Source organism: Protopterus annectens, chromosome 5.part0 (genome assembly GCF_019279795.1).
Source record: "Protopterus annectens isolate FY-2018-M chromosome 5.part0, PAN1.0, whole genome shotgun sequence".
In the NCBI taxonomy this organism is placed as follows: Eukaryota; Metazoa; Chordata; order Ceratodontiformes; family Protopteridae; genus Protopterus; species Protopterus annectens.
The window spans coordinates 896,396,911-896,422,519 of record NC_056735.1 but is presented as its reverse complement, the minus strand read 5'-3'; the positions used below and the strand labels follow the sequence as shown (position 1 = coordinate 896,422,519).

The 25,609-nt window shown below is 40.7% G+C and overlaps 1 protein-coding gene across 1 annotated transcript in view; it reads right to left on the bottom strand.

The window, feature by feature from the left end:
• The window catches only part of SLCO2B1 (solute carrier organic anion transporter family member 2B1), a 1,297,574-nt gene that overhangs the window by 647,317 nt on the left and 624,648 nt on the right, over positions 1-25,609 (bottom strand). The window contains exon 3 of the mRNA XM_044072692.1: positions 1,077-1,214. Coding sequence (XP_043928627.1) covers positions 1,077-1,214 — 138 coding nt within the window. The remainder of the gene's footprint in view (positions 1-1,076; positions 1,215-25,609) is intronic.

Genomic DNA, 25,609 nt, shown 5'->3' with positions numbered 1-25,609 from the left:
CAACCAGACAAGGTACATATAGTGCCGTACAAAATCTAAACATGAGCACCTAGCAAGTCACTTATTTCAATACATACATAAGCATGCAACCACAGCTTTTACACAGGAAACCTCAGATGAGGTATTTCCCTGGTGTTCAAACAAACATAGCAACATACAGTGCTACTAGCCTGTAGTCAAAGCTAACAAACAGAATGAAAACTACCTCTTCAATCACGATTCACGCTGGAACTGTGCTGCTTAAAATTTCCACGTGATTATTTCCATTCCACACTGGTGAATGGTGGAATAAGCACGCATGCATGATGAGCAGCTGATTGATGACTAATAAGCCATACTTAAAGGAAAAGGGGAGAGAACACGGGCGGTGGACGGCGGTACCGGTAATTGCACAGCATTGCATATAGTATGTTTTCAGTTTTCACTTTTCAGTCCTTGACTCCTGACTGCAAAAAAAAAAAAAAAAAACGGACTTCACTAGTCTGGCTTTGATGATTTTTTTTAACCGGACAATTTGACTGAAAACCGGACAGTGCGGTTAAAAACCGGACAGCTAGCAACCCTAAAAGTACAGTATGGAGAATTCGTACAATTTCTTAACACTTTGTGTGATAAATTCTGATGTGAACTATAAGAAAATATTTTACTAAGTTCAAAAATTCAAAAGAATAGCAGTAAACATTGTCAGCAATTTGCATTAGTTGAAAAGAAGGGGTCCAGAAAACATTAGCCAGAGTCCTTAAAGGTGCTGAACCAAGATGCAAGTTAACATTCTTTCAAAACATACTGACATTCCATTTATGATGTGCTGAGATTAATATGTATTACCTCAGCTGTCCCGATTTATTCACTCGTTATTTGAAGCTAATGAATATTTTATTTATATTTCCATCTGAATTTTTGGGTGACAAGCAACCCTGTAATACATTGCCTTTGTTTTGTACATTAAGTTGAAGGTTACTGATAGTAATAAAATGCTCTAATGTAAAAGATGCAGTGGAGAGCTCATACTGAAATGGCATGTACTAAGTTAACTTGAATCAGCAGGCAAAGTAACAGCAGGGAACAATTTGTACCTCATTAGTAGAAGAAAGCATTCCTGATGTCTGGCTTGACAAACCAAATCGTCTCTCGATGGTTGAAATAGAGCTTTTGAGATACCCAGACACAAGCAGTTGTGAAAGCTGTAGAAATCCATGGCAGATAACAAAGAACTGTGGAGAAAGCAAACATATATGAGTGTTACAAGCAGTGACAAGATGTAATTATTAAATTCAGTCTTTAAACATTTAAGCAGTATGATGTTACCTTAGAAAATATTTTTTGACTATTTTAAAAATGGGTAATGTTAACATACTGTGTGACATACTTAATTTCCTTTCCCAAAGTTATTGGTGTAGTAAGATAATTCCTTTTTTATTGAAATACTCGTATTGAAATGTGTAATCCTACATTTGTGGGTAGTACATGCTCATAGGTTTATAAATTAGTACTAAGCTAATTGCCCTTTTGAACTTAGCCAATTATCCCTTGTGAGAATCAAATCCTGCACCTTGTGTTTGCAAGGCAAACACCTTAAACATTAGGCCAACCTCTCAACCCTGCTCTGTGTTGTTCTAGGGATGCAGTCTTTGGAACTGCACTGTACTGCTAATGAAATGTTCTGTTAGCTTTTCATACAGACACAACTTCTGTCTTCTACCAGTTTAGGTACAAGGGAAGAAATGGCAATCGGTATGAACAATAGCAGATGATACAGTGTGTAAACAGATGCTACCATGGCCAGGTGAGCATGGGGATGGGCGGTCGTAAGGAGGTTCATCAGATACCGGAGAAAACTGATATCAGTGCAGTGCATACATGTTCCTTCAGTACATTTCATAATGCCTTACAACAGTCCATAGTTGTTGCAAATTGCTCTGAAAGGTCTTGGAGCACCCTTTAGCATGGGACAGACTGTACTGTAACTTTTAGTATGTAGTGAAATATGGTCATGCTGCTACTTTACCCTGCTTTCAGAATAAAAGAATGCTTGACTGTCCTTTCACCTACAAACATGTGAGCTTCTTAATCAAAAGAGAAACAAAAAGATTATAGCATACACATATAAAGATAGAGCTGGTATAAAGAAAGGAGAGGTGCTTTAATATGCACATCAGCAATGACCACAAACTGCACAACACAAATACCATATTAGTACACAAACATTTAACAGTGGTGTGAACACTGGCTGTAGATGAGTGTCACTGTTGAAGTGATGCCCTGACCCCATGTGAACAAAGGGGTGGTGGATGGATACATGTATACACTGATGAATGATTTAGCATTTGGTGCAAAGGGTTATGGCTGTGGGCCATAGTTCCTGTCGTACAAGGTTTGATTTTCTCAGTTCTTATTTGCCCCCTTTGTGACCTTGAGTAAATCACTTGTCCAGCCCTTGTTCCTGGGTCACTCCTGGCAAGGTACTATAGGTCTACCTGATTAACAAATGGGTATTAGGTATTATTTCCATGCAAACACTTTATATAAATGGTACACATGTGCAGGACAATATCTAGTTTTCACCCAGACTACCTGGGAAGTCACAAATCATTATGGAAAATTATGACTTGAGGAACATAACCATATGTTTGAGTTTAAAACAGTCACATTGAAACTACTCTAATCGCGCCCTAGTGTCAAGGCACACTGTTAAATTATGAATTAGGTCATAATGTAAAATAATGGCCCAAGCAGGAGCTACTTACATAGACATCACTGGTGTGTAATTTGCTGTCATTGTTAAAGAAATGATCTTAAATTTAATTTCAGGTTAAAAGTACCCTTACTTTCCGTATGACAAAATGCATCATGTGCACTTAATAAACAGGAAAGACACATTCACTAGTCCTTCCTTCATAACAAACTGAACACCAAAGGGATCATAAAGTAAGCTGTATTTGCTAAAGATAATGAAACTTTAAACCATTCCTGGTACCAGAAGTACTCAGGAATTAACACAGACTGCTTGCCCAGCTCACTGCATATTTAATGAGAAGATATATTAATGGATGGAATGTAACCTTGTTAGTCCAGGCTACAAATTTCTTGGCAATCTGTGAAGTTAGTTGATGTACATTGCAGTGCAGGTAATACAGCCTTGAATGCCAACAAAATGACCAAGTATTCTATAGGTAAAGAAGAAGTATATAACTGAATAAAAAATCACCGAGTCTCATTCTAAAGGTTCAGGGACTATGCAGTCTCAGTCATGCTGGCAGCATTGTTATGTATCTTTCTTAGTGTATACTTTACTAGTATGCTTATGAATTCTGATTTTTTTCCAAAATAAGCCTATTTAAACACTTATTTTTTCTTAACATGTACCATCTGTAATAGTACTTGTTACATTACCAAGAAGACTGATTTGTTAAGCATTATAAACAATTGGAAAAGACATGATTTGTCTGAATCCTTTTAGCAGTCACAGTCTGACTATAGACCATTGCCTCACAGAACATCTTTCAACCATATTCTACACTTGTTTCATCCATTTCTTAGGCATGAAAGCGATTTTTATTCTTTGCAGACAACAGTCACAAAACTATAATCTGAACTGGCTGAAAAGCTAGTCCCTTGCAAATCACATATATCCATGTTTATATCTTAAGCCAATTTAAGTATGTTACCCTATTTATCGATATGTGTTTGGAATGCAAAAATAAACTTGACAACCCAGCAAATACTGACACTCATATGAGGACAGCATTCAGTGAATTGAGGAACCAAAGACTGTTTGACACCATTGCTAACCATTGAGCCATTAAATAATCCAGTCCTCATGCTAGTCTGCATGCTTTTTTGCCTTACAAAAATGTCATAGTTTCTCAAAAAATTGTTAGCTTCACAAAAGCAAATGCCTTGTTTGAATGCTCACAGCAGGCAGCTGGCATCTACAGCTTAAAGCAAAACTGTATAAGGTAACGAATTTCAGAAAAGACAACACTGGGAGTCTTTGAATATAAGAAGATAGTTTGTAGATAAAAGAAAACATTTAGGAGAAACATTCACAATTATGTTGAATCATGCAGTTGCTTAAGTCAATAGGATGTTAAAATATACTTCCAAAGGAGGAACAGACAGATCCAAAGGAAAAATGATAATAAATGTAAGTTGAAGAGAGAGCACTGATATGACTATATCATAGGTTCGTAAGTTTATTGGTGATTACTATGCTAATGACCACTGGAGGGGCCTTTTTATATCTTGCATTGCATCCCAACTGTATCTAGCAGGATGATACTATATGATTCTTTTATGGGGTATATATAGACCTGGGCTTGTTTGGTCAAGCATAAACATGCTGCCTATGTCTATTAGAGACATAGGTCCCAGGCAAGGGGTAAATTTACAATTCCTCATCCACTGGTCCAAGTTACTTTTGACTTGGGTTATGGACGGTTCTGATTGCCATGAAGGCAGAGCTTGTTTCAGAGAGGGTATAGTCTCTGAGATACACATCTGTCCCTCCAGCAAGTCCAATTTATGTTGCAGGTGAGGTTTAAGTCTATTAAATCAGGTAATTCTGATGCTACATGTAAATGGGCAGCAGGTCCATCAGAGTGGAATTAGAGGATGCTTTGTAGGCCAGGCATAGATCACATCTTAGCAGCCTGTAGGATACTGAGTACATTGACAGGGCTTTGAGTCAGCCCACATAGGACATGTTGTTTGCCTTTAGTGTTCTTTTTGTGAAGAACCTCAGTGTACACAACAGTTGTTGTATATGCCTGGAGAGGTACATACTGAAGGGGGCACTATACTGAATGACTGGTCTAACGAGAGCTAAGTACAATGGAACAATGACATCCTCAGACTTAGATGGCATACCCTTATTTATAAGTCACCCAGTAATAATCTCCTTACCACCACAGAAACTTGCTGGTCAAAAGCCAGATTGCTGTCTACATGCCTTCAGTATATTGTCGGTGTGGTAGTTTCCAGGGGTAGCTATCTTCCCAAATGATATTATTATGCCTTTCTTGGCATTGAGTTTTAGACCATAGCTCTGGCACCAGTAATTTGTGTTAGGCCTTCTTGGAGGGTATTTGCATCAATGGGGGGATTCTAAGACTGAGCCAGTCTGCAAACATCTGCAAACCTGGTAAGTCAGGGGCCCTTTATTTTGGCCTTGTCCTCATCCTAAGAGAAAAAGTTACCAAACAGTAAGAGCCCTAGCACTAGGCCCTCAGGGAATCCACAAATAACTGGCCATTTTCTGAAGGTAGACTTCCCTGTTCTTACTTCTTGGGCCTTGTCTGTGAGTCAGCTGCCTATACAGTGGGTGACCTAGGAGTTTACACCTAATTTTGCAAATCTGTCATCTGGGGTATTGTATCAAAAGCTCTGGCCAGGTCAAGATAGGCAGTATGCACTGTTTTCCTCTCTCCCATTACTTTGGTGACCTTCTCAAAGATGTCCATCTGGTATGACTTGCCCTTGATGAAACCAAACTGGGCTGGATGCAGTGACTGAAGGTTTCCTATGTCATTGTTTATAATTTCTATGATATTTTTTCCATGGCCTTGTATATGAGGCTAGTCAGACTTATGAATATACAGGTAGCCAGGTGTGTTGATGTTCCATCCTTCTGCAGTCCTTTGTTCACTTGGCAAAAAGTCTGTCTGGAAGCTATGATTAAATAGTGATTACAGTGGTCCTGATAGGTCATGCTTTGTACTGTTAAGGAGGCATCTGAAGATATTATCAGAGCATACTGATGCAGTGTTCTTGGCCTTTGAGAGTACATTGAGGATCTGTTCCCTAGTGATAGTTGGGTGAGTTATAATTGAAGGTATTTCCAGGGTTATCTGGGGGGACTAAAATTGGAGCTAAATTTGTCAGCCAGTAGATTTCTTATATCATCTGGCTCGGTATATGTGGCTCCATTTACAATTATTTAGCACATTGCTATGTAGTGCCTTCGAGGTTGCAGACAGAGCTGAAGAAAGATTTGTGATTGTCGTTGGCATGGGAGGCTATTGTTACCCCAAACCTATCGTTGGCAAACTTGCTTAGCCTACTGCTTATTTAGATTGATGAAGGAGTTTTTACCTTGTTGTGCATTACACTTCCTACTTTTTGCCACAATTTTCTTTTTTTGTTGTTGTTTTTGTTGTTGTAGTTGTTATGCAGAGCACTAATGCTGTAATTCCATGAGGATGGCTTGTTTTTTCAGTTTAAAAACAGAAGGATGTGAACAATCTAAAGGACACCAACATTTATTAACAAAATGTTAAGCGCTTTCATCTCCACTACAGAGACTTCCTCAGAACAAAGAAACATTACAGTCACTAAACCAAATTAAATACCAAATATATAGGCACATAAATGAAAACCAAACACATCATTTCAAATTTTTGGTTTTACAGCAGTTAATGGAAGATGAGAAAGGGGGTATTTTAGATTTACATTTAGATTTAATGGAAGTGAGATGCCAATTGTTTATGAATGCCTCCCGATATCCAGGCATAAATGAGACTATTAGTATTGCCAGTGTTTTAAAACTTGATCAAATTTCAGGATAGTTTTAAGAGGTAAAAGTTCAAGACAAATATTTATGTATAAAGTACAGTTTTGTACCTACCATAAATGGAGATGTTCGAGTGTATACCCTGTTGCAGTCATCACACTTGGGTTATCCTGCCGTCAGGCGGTCCCGCAGTCAGCATGAATTCCAAAGTCTTGGTCCGGCGTCGGTTGCTGTCGCTTCTTCCCTCACGTCAGAGCGCCAGGGGTATATCAGAGGCATCTGACGCCATTTTCTTCAGTTTTTCTTGCCCCAGATGTCAGGTGCCCCTAATAGGTAGGCAAAAGATATATATATATATATATATATATATATATATATATATATATATATATATATATATTTACATACACATATAACTATATGGGAAAAATAAAACAAAACCCTTAGGCACAAGCAAATACACCACAGAGGTAGTATAGAATAGAGTGGTAGAGATAAGTTCAGCTAGTTTAAAGGGGATGGAGGGAGGGCAACCTGGACTGCAGCAGGGTATACACTCAAACATCTACATTTATGATAGGTACAAAACTGTACTATGTTCATCGTGTTACCCTGCTGCAGTCATTACACTTGGGTAGAATCCCAAAGCTAAGGATGGATGGTGGAGTCAAACAGGGTTAGAGGAGGCTAGAAGGCCCTGCAAAACTGCAGTGGCGAAGCCAGCTCTAGTCTTAGAGTAAAGTGGTAAGTGGTAATGTTTGGTAAAGGTGTGTACTGAACTCCAAGTTGCAGCTTCCAGAATATCCTTGGTTGGCACCCCACTGAGGAAGGCTGTAGATGTAGCTGCTGCCCTGGTAGAGGGGGGCCTTATGGTAGCAGGAACTGGTTTTCCATGGTGGGTGTAGCAAAAACATATGCAATGTCCTATCCATTTGGAAATGGTTTGTTTTGAGATAGCCTTTCCTTGTGATGCTATAGCATAGGATACAAAAAGCTGGTCAGATTTTCTGAAAACCTTAGTTTTATCCAAGTAGTAACGTAGCTGCCTGTGAATGTCCAAGGAATGCAGAAGTCTTTCTCCTGTGTTCTGTGGATTTAGAAAGAAGGTGGGTAAATGGATGGTTTGATTTACAGCCACACTGGATACCACCTTAGGCATAAAGGAGGGGTTAGTTCATAGAGAAACTCTGTCTTGATGAAAAATGAGGAAAGGCTCTACTGCCATTAGTGCCTGAAGTTCTGAAACTCTTCTAGCTGAAGTGATTGCTAGCTGCAGGGCAGTCTTCCATGATATAAACTTTAAGTCAGCTGAGAAAGCTGGCTCAAAAGGAGGTAGCGTGAGTTTTTCCAGAACAAAGTTGAGGTCTCAAGTAGGTGTTGGTGCTCTCCTGGGAGGCCTAATGTTCTCGGCCCCTCTGAGAAACTGCCTTAAAAGTGAATGTGAAAATAAGGGAGGATCCGTGTTGTAGTGAGCAGAAATGGCTGAGGGGTGGATTTTAATAGATGAAAAAGAAAGTCCTTTGTGTAACATCTCAGTTAGATATTGCAGAATCTGAGGTATGTCAGGTTGAAGGGTATTTTGGCCTTTAGCTTGGTTCCAGGCGCAAAACCTTTTCCATTTGTCTGAGTAGGCTTTCCTGGTGCTGGGTCTTCTGGCCTCCAGAATAACTTCCATAACAGCTTGTGAGAGAGGAGCTGGCTGGTTGCTTAGGTGATTTGCCATGCAGCCAAGATTAAGGTTTTGAGCTGGCTGTGTAGAATCTGATTGTCTTGCTGTGTGAGCAGGTGGGTAATTTGTCATAGAATCCATGGTGGGCCCTGGGCCATATTCCTTAATAGTGGGTACCAGTGCTGACGCGGCCAGTCTGGAGCAATGAGTATCATTCGGGGTCTCTCTATCCTGACTTTCAGTAGCACATTTGTGAGAAGGGGTAGTGGAGGAAAGGCATATACTGTTAGCATTTTCCAACTGAATGAGAGTGCGTCCACTTTCCAAGCTTGATGGTGAAAAGTCCTTGTGCAAAATCTTGTTAGCTGATAGTTTTGAGGGCTGGCAAACAGGTCTATGTCTGGGAGCCCCCATTTTTGAGTTATCATTGTGAATACTTGTGGATCCAGTTTCCACTCGTGGGGATCCATGATGTTTCTGCTTAGGTCGTCTGCCAATGTGTTCTTTTTTCCTGGCAGGAATTGAGCTTGTAGATGAACTTGATAAGCCAGTGCTGTGTTCCACAAGGTTATTGCTTGCCTGCATAGAGGGTAGGAGTGTGTACCCCCTTGTTTGTTTATGTACCACATTACTGTGGTGTTGTCTGTCCTTATGATAAGCTGTCCTGGATGCAAGAGGACCTTGAAGGCTGTCAGAGCATTTTGTACAGCTAGCATTTCTTTTTGATTGATGTGCAGATTCCTTAGATCTGCTGTCCATAAGTCTTCAACGCACCATCCTGCCATGTGTGCCCCCCAGGCATAGTCCGATGCATCTGTTGTCTTAGTTTGCTTGGCTGGGGGTAGGGTGAAAGGCTGACCCTTGTTTAGGTGACAAGCCTGTGACCACCATAGAAACTCCTGTTGAAGGCAGGGAATGAGATTTATCATTGTTTCCAAGCTGTGGCTGTGTTGAGTCCATACGCTTTTTAGGTACCATTGTAATTTCCTCATATGCAGTTTTGCAAATGGTATTAGAAGTATGTAAGATGCCATGAAGCCCAAGGCCTGCAGAATTTTTCTTGCAGGGAGTTGGGTCTTTGTTGCCATTGTTCTGAAGTAGAGTTAATTGTAGTTGTTTGTCTGGCATCAGATAAGCCATCTGGGCCATTGTATTCAAGCTGGCACCCAGGAATGTCATAATTTGTGAGGGCACTAGTTTTGATTTCTTTTCATTTACTGTGTACCCTAGGCAACTTACAAGATGTCTTACAAAAGCCAGGTGTTGTAAGAGAATGTCCTTGTTTTCTGCTTGGATGAGACAGTCGTCCAGGTATGGGTATATTTGAATTCCTCTCTGTCTGCAGTATGCAATTACTGGTGCCAGGCATTTTGTGAAGGCCCTGGGCGCAGTAGATAAGCCAAAGGGCAGTGCAGAGAATTGGTAATGGGTTGAACCTGCAATGAAACGGAGGTATCTTCTGCAATTTTGTCTGATAGGGACATGCAGGTATGCCTCCTTGAGGTCCAACGTTACTAGCCAAGCTTTCTTGCCCAACATGGGAAGAAGCTGCTGTAGTGTTAGCATCTTGAATTTGGGTACTTGCAAGAAGGTGTTTATGATTGAAAGGTCCAGAATGGGTCTCCAAGCATTGTCCTTTCTGGGGACTAGAAAGAGCCTTGAGTAAAATCCTTGGCCTTGCTCCTGTGTAGGTACCAGTTGAATGGCTCTCATGTCCATGAGAGCTGTAATTTGTTTTTGTGCCTCTGCCCATTGATTTTGTGGCAGGTTTGGCATTCCTTTTATCCTTGGCAAGGTGTGGAAATGGAACCTGTATCCATGTGAGATAATGTCTAGGACCCATTTGTCCTTTGTGACGATGCGCCAGTTGTCTGCAAAAAGTGCTAATTTTCCTCCCAAGAGAGTTGCCAAGAGGGTTTTGCTTGGCAGTTTGAGGTTTGAGTCATTGTGTTTGCCTTCTAGTGGTTTGGGATCTGTCTTCTCCTCCCTTCTGTGTTGTAGTGCCCCATCAGCGAGGTTTGTAAGGGATTTGTGCCTGTCCTCTGCCCCTTGGGCGCCTGTATTTACCCCTCTGTGGTCTGTCAGAAGCTGGAAAGGACCAAATTTTTGTTGGCCAATTTCTGCTGAAGCGTGTGGGATGTACCTGTAAGAAATTTTTGACCGTTTGCATAGATTTTGCCTTATCCTCCATTTTCTTTAAAACCTCCTCTGCTTTAACCCAAATAAAACATCCTGCTGTAAGGGTGCATCCAGTAACTTTGCTTTAACATGATCAGGCAGAGATTGTTCCTTTAACCAAACATCCCTACGTATAACAGACCCAGTAACAGCTGCTCTAGAGGAAGCTTCCAAGGCATCAAAACCACATTGTAAAGTATGTTTGCCCACCTGTTCAGCTGCATGCAGCAGATCTTGCATTTCCTTGAAGCTAGACTGTTGAGGGTGCGTGCCCATCTTTTGTTTTATTTGAGACATTAGGAATTGCTGGTATTTAAGCATGTGAAATTGACAATGTAGTGCTCTCATAGCTAGGGTAGTTGAGGTGTAAACCTTCTTCCCCCACCTATCTAGTGCTCTGGAGTCTCTTTCTGAGGGTGCAGAATTTTTAGCCATAGAAGCCTTAGCCCCTTTGGGACCCTGGGAGATTGTTTCTGGATCAGCAGCAGGGCTTTTGTAAAGGAATTTGTGAGAGTCAGGCACTCTATAGTATCTATCTGGTTTGGCTGGAGCAGGAGGCAGAGAATCTGGATTTAGACTAGATTCTAAGAAGACATCATCCACTATGTCCAAAACTGGGGGGATAGCAAATGGTCTGTGCTGGGGGAGTAAAAGAAACTCTCTGAGCCTTTTCTTTGAGTCAGAGTAGTCCTGACCTTCCCAGTGGAAATGTTCCCTCATGGTGTGTAAGGTTTCCCCAAAGGAGTAGTCTTCAGGGGGAGAAGCTGAGGGAATGGAGTCTTCAGCATCAGAATCTTCATGAGGGGGAAAGGAGTAATCCTGTTCCTCAGAGGAGCCTGAGGAAACAGACACCTGATCAGAGGAGGCATAATCCTCCTCTTGTCTAGGCCTTTTGTCGGGGGGGGGGGTGGGAACCCCTGATCAAAGAAATCAATCTTCAGCCATTTTAAGCATCTGTTTCTTAGGCATAGGGCCTTGACCTGGAGACAGAAGTGTTGGCTTTTTTGGTTTTAGAGGAGTCTTAAGCTTAGCATAAGATTTTTTGGTGAGGGTAGTCGGTCTGAAGACACCTTCAGAAACCGAAGGTGTTTCTGCAGCACTGGCTTCCCCTACTGCAATGTTGTTGGTAGGGCCTAAGGAAAATGGCTGCATCGGCCTAGAAATCTCTGCTGGGGGATCCAATGCAGTCTGGAGATCCAATTCAGCGGTAGCCAGGGGCTGCGTAGGCACCTCACTGAAAACCGGAGAACCAGCGACCGGGCCAGCTGAGGCCTTGGAGTCTGGCTTGGATCTAGGCTGCAGGTCCTTATCCTTGCATGTTTTATGCACGCCGGTAGTCGGTTGCTCCGACGGCATAGCGTAATTAAATTTTCTACCGAAGTAGTGTCGTGCAAAATCAAAGCAACGCTTTATAGTCCGCTTATTGAACCTAGCACAAAACCAACAACCAGTGACTTCGTGGTCTGGGCCTAGGCAAGGTATACAAAAAGAATGAAAGTCCTTATGAGGTATTTGCTTCCCACAAGAAATGCAATTGTTAACTTTTTCTGATATCAGACTGAGGCAAGAAAAGGTTCCCCAATGGGGTACTTAGCTTTGAAGACTTCGTACTGAAACTCGATTCGAAAATCTCAGGTGTCGGCTGACCGGCACTTGCAAACTGCTTCTGCTTCGGGTACCGCGTGGCAAGAAAGACTGAAGAAAATGGCGTTGGATGCCTCTGATATACCCCTGGCGCTCTGACGTCAGGGAAGAAGCAACATCAACTGACGCTGGACCAAGACTTTGGAATTCGTGCCGACTGTGGGACTGCCTGATGGCAGGATAACCCAAGTGTGATGACTGCAGCAGGGTAACATGATGTACATCTATGTAGTGATGGAGTTTAGTTTAATATTGTGTGTTTAATTTGATTTGAAATTGTTTTAAATGTAATTTTAGTAACTGTTTTTTAATATGAGTACAATTCTTGTTAGTATTGCTTTAAATTTCAATGATTGTACAAACTGATTAATTGAAAGGGGCATTTAATTTGGTTGGGTGACTGTAATGTTTCTTTGTTTTGAGGAAGTCTCTGTAGTGGAGAGGAACGCGCTTAACATTTTGTTAATAAATTTTGGTGTCCTTTGGATTGTTCACATCCTTCTGTTTTTATTCTGTGGTTTACTACTTTCTAGTGGTTGTTTTTTTCAGTTTGCCATGTGCTCTTTCCAGGTAGGTACAGCTGCCACAATGTAGCTATTAACATGATTTTACAGGGTTTTACAGAACAATTTCACATAGGCAGAGGTGTTCTCAAGAGCTTGGGGTGAAGGCTAGGTATTTTGCCAGGGTGTCACTTAATAAAATAAAGTTTTCCTTAAAATAAGTACCAGGTTTGCTGAGGTCCCAGACTTTATTTTTTCTTCATAGGAGAAAGTTTTATTATCCAACCTGACCAGTGAGTACAATGCATGGGGGGGGGGCTAGCATTCTCCCATGTTTGTGAGTGCCAGGTCAAGGATGGATGTGCCCTAAGTGGACATACAAACTACATACTACTCAGTCCAGGGTGTTTATGTTAACCAAATCTAATCAAAAACAAAATCAGTCCAGGGTGTTTGTGTTAACAAGAATTAAGAAATCTCTGGGTTAGTATGTTTGTGTTTCTGTATGATTCTCATTTTATAGTGGCATAGTTAAAGCCATCCATGAATATGGTGTTGGGTTAATGTGTGGGGTGTTTCTAGTATATTTAAGTAACTACTATGGGTTTCCAGGTTTATACAGGGAAAGTATAGCTTGCAAAGATATGGTATCCAGGGGCCGTTAGTGCTATTGGGCTGCAGGACTGCAGCCCCCCAGCTGTAAAAAAAGAATGGAGCTGTGTGTGTGTAAGTGTAAATGCCCCTGTTAAATATACCTGGTGGCTAGAATCAAGCCCTGTACCTTGAGAGCAGGTTGCAAGAGCTTGAACTCCCTACCCACCACCACTTGTGAAATTCTTGCCTCATATTTTTGTTCTTGTGAAATTTGTGATTTTCTGGATTTTGAATAGTGACAGGCATTTAAATTTCAGACTTCATCTTCTTCAGAAAGTACATGGTAACACAAAACCTTTTATTCTAGCAATTGTCTGTTTATAAGATCAGTATTTGAAATGTGTCCCTATTTTTGAGGCTGTATTTACTCATTATTGGCTTTGTCCAGGTAGTTTGTGCTAAGAGGTTGAGAGATATGGTGAGAACTGAATTCACTAAATGATAGACATTTAAGATTCAGTCTACCTGTCTTTCAAGAAACAGCTGATCTGGCATAATGGTATGTTTCTCTGTGTAGTGTATAGAGTCCAGGATTCAAGACTTTGCAGTGAAATTGGTGGTAATACATCATTTTATTCTAGCAACTTTCCAAGATTATACAAGCAATGTTTAAAATGTGTCCTTAGTTTTTTGGCTTTTGTCCCCCCCCCCCCAAATAAATTTTGGCTTTTTCTAGATTTCTTTTTCTTCAAAGTTGAGACATACAGTTGAGTGTTGAGTGGATTTTACAAGGAGCTGACAGCTTGAAGAGAAGTTTAATGTTGCCGAGAGTGAGTCTGCATGTATTGCTAATAGCATAACAGGTAGAGTCCTTGCTTTTGATGTAGAAGGCTGTGGGTTCTAGTCCCACAGTATATATATGCATTGCTGATACTGTATTGTGTTGTACTTTTAAAGGAGGTAGATGCTGCAGTCCTGAGAATGTCTACTTTGGTGGAGATACCTAGTAACGATGAACCTGTTATCAGTTTGCCATCCATTCCCTATTGCAATATTACAAGCTTATCATTTTTTTATTGTAACATAGGCAATTTATTCCTAAAGGCCAGCAGGCACTTTATTTGTGGATGAAACAATGAAATATAAAATCGTTTGCTAGCAGCAACCTCTTCATTAGTTACAGATCTCTTTAATGTGGGATTATTTAGATGACTTTTGCTTCTGCAGAGATTGTGCATACTTACTAATACTGGTGGACTGTAGAAGTTTGAGTAGACTTTTATGATGGAAATGTTCTGAATTGGGCAGTTTTGTCATTATTAGTGCATGCATTTTGTTTCATTGTTTACTGGAAAAATGTTCAAAACAATAAATTTAAAATGCCCTCTAACAGCTGTACTGTATTATATGAGGAATATAATTTAATGCAATCAGGAAGGTGTATCAAAGAACACATGTATGTTTCCTGTGCAAGGTGCCTATGAGTTGAAAACAGCTCAAAGTTAAGCTTTATCTGCCACTGGCCAGATGTATTTTCTTTGAATGTGTGTTTCAATTCTGTTTCAATGAATGTGAGTTTCAAGGGCAGAGAAGTTTTAATCTTCTTCTCCTTCTTCTTTCAGCTTTTCCCGGTTAGGGGTCACCACAGCTGATCACCTGTTTGCTCATGATTGGCAGTGGAGTTTTACGGTGTCGATTTGAAAACCCGGCGCCCAACCTTCCACAGAAGGCACATGCGCACTCATGCCTAGGGCCAATTTAGAGTATCCAATTCACCTACAGCATGTCTTTGTGATGAGGGAGGAAACCGGAGCACCCAAAGGAAACTGACGCGACCACAGGGAGACCACAAGGATGACATGCAGAATCCTAAAACTTTCTAAAATAAACTTTTAAAATCAACAGAAACAGCCACAATTTACTTGCAATTCTTGCAGCATGAGGCAATAAGAGGAGATGCACTAAAACAACCTTAGTATAGAATCAAGGAAACATTTACAAAAGGCCCTACAACACATTAAAATGAAACCCATTTCATTGTTCCTATAAAAACTTAGAACTGGCTTAAAATAAACAGTACAACTTTTACTGTAAAAGGAATAAAAACACAAGTACATACAGCTTTCCAAAAGGAAAAAGGCAAATCAGCAGAATACACAATTCAACCAAAGATAGAAAAAGGTAGAAGGAGGAATAAAAACAAAAAGGATTTCTTATCGGTGTTTGCTGCTAAAGTAACATAGAGAAGGGCAGTCTTCCAAGAAATCCTTCTCCAACTGTGGCTCTAGAAAATTGAATGTGTCCTGTCTGTGGGTTTGAAGAGAAGTCCTGGTCTTGGCCAGTTGATTGGTCCTTCACACCTACAGACAGGTAGTGGAAGAAGCTCTGAGCTTTGATAGACTGCTTGAGGGATGGTAGCAGGGCACTGCTACCTATATGTCAGTAAGGCAGTTTTGCTAAGTCTATCTTCATTATGATACTGTGTTGCTTTTTTTAGCATATGTCTGTTAGTGTTTGTGCTGTAAAATGTAAAATAAAACTTTTAAATGAAATCCAAATCATCATAGAAGAAAAGCAGTATGCACATTACAGTGTTTATAGTAAATGGGACGAAATAGCCAAGTAATAGGACATTTGAATAGCTGCAGGGGGAGGCCTCATTCAACCATGATTTTGTGAGGGGGGAATGCTGGCAAACTCAGACACAGCCAGCTGAACTATATCTCTTAACTGTCCAGATTTTCGCAGAATGAATAGATTTTTGCTTATTTTTTTTGGTTTGTTCCTCATAAAATTTGTAGTTTTCTGGTAAATCATTTAGGAATGAAGTCACTAAATAATGACAAACATTGAGTTTCAGACTTCATACTCTTCAAAAAAATGCATGCTAAAGCAAGACCTGTTGTTCTGTCAAGTGACTAAGTTTACACAAGAGCAATTTTTAGTACTGTTTGCATGTTCCCCCAATATATTTGTCCTTGTCCAGATTTCCTGCATTAAAAGAGGATGAGAGGTACACGCAAATAAATCACTTTATAAAATTAGGTGTATCCAAACCTCTCAACTGTCCCTGACTTTGGCTCAAAATGTTGCTCTCCCCCTAATAATTCCTCCACAAAATGGCAAATTTGGAAGAAAATCTGGATGGTCTACAATTAATAAATAATTGTAATGATCAGCGTTATAGATTACTTTTTAATTTCAGAAATGCATGTAGATTCTCTTATTTTGTCAGCTGCTCAAGTTAACAGTACTAATATTAAAAACGTGTCCCTTCTTTGACAGGTTCCCTGCTGTATTGTGTGGCTATTTTATATTTTTGCATCACATTTTTGGTCCGTTTTTCATAAAATTGGGTTTTTCTGCCAAATTAGTGTCAAATTATTAATGACTGACTTTAGAAAATTGTTTTACCTGTAGTATACAGGAATAGGAGATATTCCAGATACCTAATCTGAAATAACTTGAGTCCAAGAAGCAGTAAAGATGGAGAGTTGAACTAAGAGGTGGGTAAGCTAAGCCCCTCCGCAATCATCCAAACTAGGACCAAACAGTTGCTAAAGCTAGTCTTGAGTACACTTTAAGGAAAGAAAGGTAAGGAAATGTTTTTTACTGGGAATAAATAATGATATTTTTCTAGTTAATATGGTTATTCATTGCATGGACCACTGGGACTTTTTTAATAGCTTCAAGGATACAACATACTTGAATAAATCATATTGGTTAAAAACATTTTAACAATATTTCCTAAAACTGTGGCTTGGACATCATCCTCTCATCCAGGTTTCAAGTATAGTCATTATGTTTTGAGGACACGTTACTCAGTGTGTAGAAACATTACCAAAATACACCAGCTCTGTAAAATATTGAAACTGCCATCTGTATTTTCTTTATTCTTTTAATGAGCTCATAAAACATAATGATGATGAACTGACGAAATCAGTGATTCTAAGCGTGTCTGATTCACTATTGAATGCACAAGCTACTAGTTGATGTTACAGTTGCTTTTGCAAAAACAGTGCATACATTTATTAATATTTTAATATATGGCTTAGGCAAATATAAAACAATTCTTCACACTGGAACAAAAAGAAATGACTTGCAAAGAAAAGAAATAAACTACCCATTTTTTTATCTACAAAGTTGGAGCTAGGTTGGAGGTAATATCTCCCATTTGACAGTGTGACTCCAAGTTTGAAGCTGAGGAACAGAAAAAAAAGTCCAATAGCCTTTCGGTGTTAAAGACAAAAAAATAAAGGTATAGCTATACATTTATATACAGAATGGATCTTTGTTCACAACAGTGCTAAAATGAAAAAAGAATTACAATAGCTCCTTGCCACGTCATAAACTACAGAGCAAAAAGAAAAGAAATTTAGGCTATACAGTTTATAATTCAGAAAAATGAATGCTCTCATGGTCAGGTAAATTGCATACCTCATTATCATTTATATGTGTCTGAATTGCCCCTTGTTACTGCAACTGCTAAAGACACTTTGCAGTGGTATTTACGTCTGATGATCCATGCATTGTGTTGGTAGAGGCATCCCCATACACTGTCAAACACACATATTAAAGCACTGATGATGCACACACACACACACACACACACACACACACACACACACACACACACACACACACACACACACACACACACACACACACACACACATACGCACACGCATACCACTCCATCTGGCACTCCTATTGTGAGCAGCCAGGCAGACACACACACACAGTCATCCTAGTCTGTTCATGCTCCTGCAAACACACACACAGACACACACACACACACACACACACACACACACACACACACACACACACACACACACACACACTGTGCAACTTCCTCTGCACTAAACATTGCTAAGCTTACTTGCAGGACAGTGTCTCCCATTGACTTGAATGGGTTTCAGCTGCATTTTGACCATGTTCACTTTCATTCCTGGCTGTGCTAATTTTCTCAGCCGAGCATTTCTCTGAATCACTTAGTATTCTAAATGGATTACTGAAGTCATTTCCAGGGGAGAGCACACAGCTAATTAACATAAACCGCTCCCCATATTGCCTCATTATCCTACATGGCCAGAATTCAGCCCCCATGGGGATTCCTCTGATCATGGAAAGTCACTGCACTGGGCCTGTCTCTGAAACAGAAACGGTAGGATGGGAATAAGTAAGGGGGTGGCTTCTTGTGGTAGGACATATTGCTCATGATAACCATTTCTTAATTTGGTCCAAAGAGCTACACTTCTTTCTTAAACTATGTGATATCCTTTTGCTAAACTATAGCAAACAACTAAAGAAGCAATCTTACAAGATGTAATTTATGCAGCAGGGATTTATGATGGTCATTACTTAAAAGACTGCAGATACTGATTACAGGGAAAGATCAGCACTTCACCTACAGCCACCACCTTTGCTCTGTCCTTGCTACAGCTCTTATTATGTGATGTTTTCTGGAACATTTCTCCCCGGGCCTCCGCTGAAAACAGGATCTGTGGAACCTAGTCGGACTTTCCCGGTCAACAAATGTTAAATAAAATAAATAAAAATAAAATAAATAAAATGTTTTTGTATACCTTGCATGCATTGTTCTGTAAACAGACCATCGTATTAATTAATGGGTCAGCCATTCTTGGTCAAATGTTTCTTTTGTCGGGAGTTTTCAGGTGAAAACTTGTTGAGTGTACAGCACTAGGTTGGTTGGTACTAGAAAGTCAAATGCTACAGTCACTGAACAGAGAATGATGGATTGTGACAGGTAAATGTAGGTTTCTGTTCTTAATGCTAAAATTTTGGAAAATACCAAAAGTTTCTCATAGTGGGTTAAGAGAGTGTTTGCAAGTTTGTAAGTTATGGTTAAGTTAAGTGACTAGGTACAAGGATAGATTTAGTGAGTGTGTGCACACAAGACTTATGCTTTCGGTGCTGTGTGTGTGTGTGTGTGTGTCTGTATATGTTTGTGTGTGTGCATGTATTTAATATTTTAATAAATTAAGAATAAAACATTTAGCAAATATAAAATAAGGTACCCTGTTACTCCATAATATTACTATGGAGCAAACAGAAATGTCTTGTAATGATAGGAAATAAATGGGGCATATGTTTTTTATCTACAAAGTTGGAGCTAGGTTGGTTGGTGCTCTGGATAATGTCTTCCATTTGACAGTGTCTCACTCCTGATAATGTCTCCCATTTGACAGTATCACTCTAAATTTGAAGTTGAGGGACAGACAATAAGTCCAACAGCCTTTCTGTGTTAAGGACTGAAAAAAAAAGGTACAGCTATACAGCCACATATATAATGGCTCTTTGTTCACACCTGTGCTAAAATGCAAAAAAACGGCTATAGTATCTCCTTCTTGCAGGTCACGTGCTACAAAAAAAAAAAAAAAAAACTTCAGGCTACACGGCCTCTAACTCATGAAAGTGAATGTGTAAGCACCCACTTCTTTATCAGATAAGTTGCATGTCTCAGAATCTTCCCATGTTACTGTCACTGCTAAAAGTACTTTGCTGTGGCTATTAAATCTGGTGGTCCGTGCATTGTTTTTGGAATAGGCATCACTATTGACTCTCACACACACACATATACACCCACACACACAGTCACAGACAGCCCACATATACACTGATCTCCACTCAACATCACGCCATCCCCCACACTCGAATGGACTTACACATGCATTCACCAATTCATTCACAGCCTCACACACACACACACACACACACACACACACACACACACACACACACACACACACACACACACACACACACACACACACATGCACACACACATTCTTTATCCCCTACCAAGTACTTCTATTGCAAGCAGCAGGGCATATACATGCTCACCCACACACACCCACATCCCCCCCAACACACACCCACACCCACACATGCCCACATACACACACACCTGTGTAATGTGTTTACAGTGACTGAAACCAAGGCTTCCTCTATGAAGACTTTTCATTACTATCTATTTTATTTTATTTATTTATTTGTTTAACATTTGTTAACTGGAAAAAATCCGACCGGGTCAGGAACCCATTTTTAGTGGAGGCATGGGGAGAAAAGCTCCACATGATAAAGTTAACACGTTACACGAACAAGACAATATAAAGTAAGAATGTACACATTAAGTAAGTAAAGAATACAAGTAACTACAGACGGTTAGAAATAATAATAGAAAATCTACCACATAGACAATACTCGGTAAGCATAACACAATAATAATTTTTTTTTTTAGGTTAGATTAAGGTAAAGAGTGAAGGTTAGGTGAAGGGTCAGAATATAAGAAGCAAGCGTATGCTTAGAATAATGGTGGAGTAGGATGGGAATAATTAAGGGTGTAGAATTACATAAACTTTCCTATTTTGACATGGTAATGCTTAGTAAGAGAAATTCATGGTCTAGGAATTTCAAGAAACGGCCCTTGAGAGTGGATAGTGTTCGCCTGTTAGGGAAAGAGCAGGGGCACATCTGATTACAAATAAAATGTTTTTTTAGGGTGTGTTTGAAGTTGTCAAAACACTAAATACTAGTAATGTGTGTTGGCAGAGAGTTCCAGAGCTTGGCTATAGCATGTGAGTATAGGCACTGCCGAACTCTTTTGTTTGGAATGTAGACAGTTAGAAGTTGTTTGTTTTCAGAGCAGAGGGCTCTGGTAGGGTTGCAGGATTTTAGGGCAGGTTGAGGGCTGGGCAACTATCAGGTGTATAAATCATGTTATGTGCAGAAGACAGCTGAACTAGCTTTAGGCAGTGTGTGAGTTCGAGCCAGTTTAGTTCTTTCAAAGCTAGACAGTGATAAAAATGGTAGGAGTAACCTGTGGCAAATTTGGCAGTCGTATGGTAGCAGGACTGGAGCTTGTTTTCTAAGAGAAGATTGTAGACTGGTGTACAAAGGGGCCGCATATAAGAGAGAGGGAAGCAAATAAGTGTTGGTGAGGATTTTTCTGGTGGAGCTATCTAAGAAGTTTTTTTGTCTATAGAGTGTTCCTAGTTTGTTACGTGTTTTTTTGATGCTATTGCATATGTGATGTTCAAATGTTAGTCTACTGTCTGTGGCAATGCCTAGAAGCTTAGCTGTAGGAACAACTTCAATTTATGTGTTATCCTGAGAGAATATTTTGAAGTTGGATGAGATTGGTTTTGTTGAAAAAAAGAAAGAGTTTTGTTTTTTTTTAGGATTTAGAAGTAGCTGGGCTTCTCTCAGCCATGTCTCTATTGAGGTGAAGGCAGTTTGAGTGAGTTACTGGAAATGTCATATGCCATTAGAAAAGGAAATAATGGTAGTATCATCAGTGTATTGGATTTCCGCTGTGGTGCAGCGGTAGTGTTGTTGCCTCACAGCAAGAGGTTCTCCCATTCCATTCTCGGCTGGAGTGTGGGGAGTGCCTTCTGTGTGGAGCCTGCATGTCCTCCCCGCGGTTCGGTGGGCATTCGAAAGACATGCGTAAATGGGTGTGCCTTCGTTGAAGGTTGAACGTCAAGCTGGCACCTTGGCATTCGTGAAAATCTACTGCCAATCATTAGTGGACCGGAGTTCCGCTGTGGCGACCCCTAACTGGGAAAAGCCGAAAGACAACAACAACATCATCAGTGTATTGGATAATGGAGCTAAGGAGTGATGAGATGTGAAGATTGTTGGTGAAAACACTGGAGTAAGGGTCCAAGTATGGATCTTTGTGGTACCCTAGTTGTGTTGGGTTGATATTAGGATAGTTTATTTTACCATTTAACACATTGTAGGTGGTTTGATAGGTAGCTTGCAAACCATTTGAGGGATGGCAGGGTGCAGCCTACAATGGATCGCTAAAGAAAGAGTTTGCTGTGAGACACTGTGTCAAATGCCTTTGACAAATCTAGTAGTAAGACAGAGGTGATAGTACCGGAGTCAATGGATTTGGACACAGTGTCTATGAAGGAGATTAGGGCAGTGGTGGTGTTGTGTGATGGGTGAAAACCATGTTGGGTAGGGAAAATTACTTTATTTTGAATGAGATGGTGGAGCAATTGCCTATGTATGCATTTTTCCAGGAGTTTGGAAAGACGAGAGAGGATGGAGATTGGTCGATAGATTGGATAGTTTACTGGAGTTGCCCCCTTCATGTAAAGGGGTGATGATAGATTTTTTTCCAAAGGTTAGTGACATTGCATTCTGCAATGGAGTGATTTATAAGTATGCTAACAGGATATGTTACTTTTAGGAAAATAGTCTTAACTCTTAAGAAGATCTTTATGGATTTACTTTTTGACAAATTTTTGGTAGCAATTTCTGTGTTGTTTTTAGTTCTTCCTATTCATTAATTGTATTTGATGTAAATATTGTTTGTTTATATTTGTTTTTCTTTTACCTATAATGTGTTCAGGATTTTAAACTCTTTAAGACAAAGAGTCAGAAATGAACTGATAATATGCCTGCTATCCCTATCTGTGAAGGAACTATAAAAATTATTCACCATATTGATCACTGGTGCAGTTGCCTTAGCTATGTGGGGTAATAGCCTGCCAAGGATATAACAGCTGTCCAGCTTACAAACTTTCAGGGTATCTTTGTCATTCCCAAACTTTTAAGCAGCTCAAGATGAGTTCACTAAAAGACAAGTTTGAGTGTGAAGCCCTTCAGAGCTTTACTGCCGCCAAATACTATGCTTCTCTGAGGCTTTTGAGGATCGAGGGATGGCTGGTGCTTTCCATTGCTGGGTAGATAAGTTCCCTTTGAGGAAAAACAAATTCCACTTCAGGAAAGATATTTTAAAGCTAGGAGTGTTGTGTTTTAATGGACTGTCTCAAGACTGTAACATACTTTTTAACAGAGCACTTGTTTAATCTCTCAATTTATAAGTACTGTAAAGTAAAAGAAAGTATTTTTTCTCTGTTGAAATTGTATTTAGTTTTCTTTTGTGGGACTGTCATAGTATTTTACTGAGTTTTTTCTGTCAAAAACTATCGTTTGTGGACTGCTATTTTTTACTTGCGATTTCTGCTTGTCTACCCTGGGAAAGGGGCACCAATTTTGGCTCACAGTCGGTCCTTCCACCACAAAAAGAAACAGCATCTGCAATCACAGCAGGTTATTAATTTGCCTCAGCTCAGCTGTAGGTGGTTGACTATGCTGTGGCCATTTGTTGTACCTCAGACCACTCATCTTTTACTCCGGATCCCTCTACTGTAACTCCTACAGCCACAACTTCTGCAGTGGTTGGGGTCCCCTCAGTTGGCATGGGACAATTACTCTTGATGGTCCTGGGAGAGGGAACAGGGTAGATGTCCTTCAAGAATGCAACTGCAGTCATAACATGTGGGTTGTCCTGCCTCAGGCAGCCCTCGGTCGGCCGGATTCCAAAGTCTGGGTCCGACGTCGGCTGATGTCGCATTTCTCTCCGACGACAGAGCGGCTGGAGTACATAAGCATCAGCCAACGCCATTTTCTCCAGTCTTTCTTGCTGCGCGGTGCCCGAAGCAGAAGCAGTTCGCAAGTGCCGGTCGGTCAGCTCCTGTATTCTACGATACCGAAGTCATCAAAAAAGCTAAGTACCCCGTCGGGGACCTTTTCTTGCCTCAGCCGATGTCAGAAATTACTGAAAAAGTTAACAATTGTCTTTTTTGTGGTAAACAAATACCTCATAAGAATTTCCACTCTTACTGCCTCCCTTGCCTGGGCCCAGACCACGTCGTCTCGGCCTGTGTAGCCTGTGCTCGCTTCAACAAACGCACTCTCAGGTGCTGGGCGGAGTTCGCTGAAGATTTTTTCGGCGATATTTTTGCTTACACCATGCCGTCGGATCTTCCGACATCGCAAACTCCCAAAAAGCGTAAAGACCGGGACCAACATCCTCGGCCCGCGTCTACCACCAACTCCATGGCAAAACCTAGCGCGAGTGCTCCAGTTCCCTCTGAGACGGTCTCTCCACCGCTCCGAACCGAAGACACCGCATTTCCGATGACTCCGATTACAGACATTACTCCGACGCCAGTTATAGATTTTCCTCCGGATACCGAAACCGAGGAAATGCCCGAGACCATTGCTGTAGACAAGGTCACTCCTGCACGTGCAGCTGCCAGGCCCCCTATGGCCATGTCTATTAAGGCCTACACTAGGGCTAAGGCAGCCAGCAAAACAAAACATATTACTTCTAAATCCTTACCTCAGCCGACTCCGGAGACACAAATTATGTCCATGGCTGCTGATTTAATTTCCATGATTAGAGGTTCACAGGCCCATCCTGAGAGAGCATCCCAGCCTCCTGATAAAAGGCCCCGGGTTGAACCCTCTGACCCTACTCCTTCAGATGAAGATTCTGAGGGCTCTGTCCACTCTGATAGCCAGGAAGAGCTCTTCTAGACCTATGAGGACTCTGATGCAGAAGATTCCATCCCTTCGGCCTCCCCTCCTGAGGATATTTCTTTTGGGGAAGTTCTGCACACCATGAGGGAACATTTCAAGTGGCAAGGTCAGGAATATTCTGATTCTAGGAAACGCCTTAGGACTTTCCTTAAGAAGCCTCAGCACAGGCCCTTAGCTATTCCTCCTGTACTTGATGTTCTGGATGATTTGTATTCTGACTCTAGTGCTACCCCTGATTCTCTTCCTCCTGCTCCAGCCAAGCCAGACAGGTATTACAGGGTCCCAGAAACTCATTCCCATTTATTCAGGGCCCATACTGCTGATTTGGAAACTATTTCACAGGGGCCTAAAGAAGTTTCAGCCTCCACCTCAAAAAAATCCTTTGCCCTCCAACAGGGAAGCTAGGTCATTAGAGAGATGGGGCAAAAAGGTTTACACATCCACTACCTTATCTATGAGAGCTTTAAATTGCCTTTTTCATATGTTACAATATCAGGATTATCTCTTAGAAGATTTACAAAAACATTAGCTTCTCCTGATCCTTTAGACAGGAAGACTTTGCAGGAAGCTGTACATAACACTCAGCAAGTAAGCAATCACTTCCTGCAGTGTGGATATGATGCACTGGAAGCTTCATGTAGGGCAGCTATGACAGGGGCAGTGATTCGTAGACATGCTTGGTTAAAAGATCAACCTCTACCAGATCATGTAAAAGCAAAACTTCTGGATGCACCTTTGGAAAAGAACAAGCTTTTTGGTGCGAATGCTAAGGATGTGTTAAAGACCATCGAAGAAAAAGCAAAATCAGTTCAGACTGTGAAAGATTTCCTCCAGGTTCAACCCCCCAGATTCAGTAGGAACTGGCCTTTAAAGAACTGGTCCTTTCCTAATCCAGAAAAGTTTCAAAGGGGTAAGAACAGACGTGGCCGAGGAAGAGGCCAATACAGAGGCCCTTACAGGGGCGACAATGGCAGCCAGGAAACCAAAGAAGTGACGCAGGGGTTTCACCTGCCCCACAACCACAAACTCAATGACTTTCCTCTACTACCGCCTACCAGGGAACAATTAGAAGCTCCCTTGGGTGGGAAATTATCTCTGTTTGCAGAAAACTGGCACAGACTGACAAAGGACAAATGGATTTTG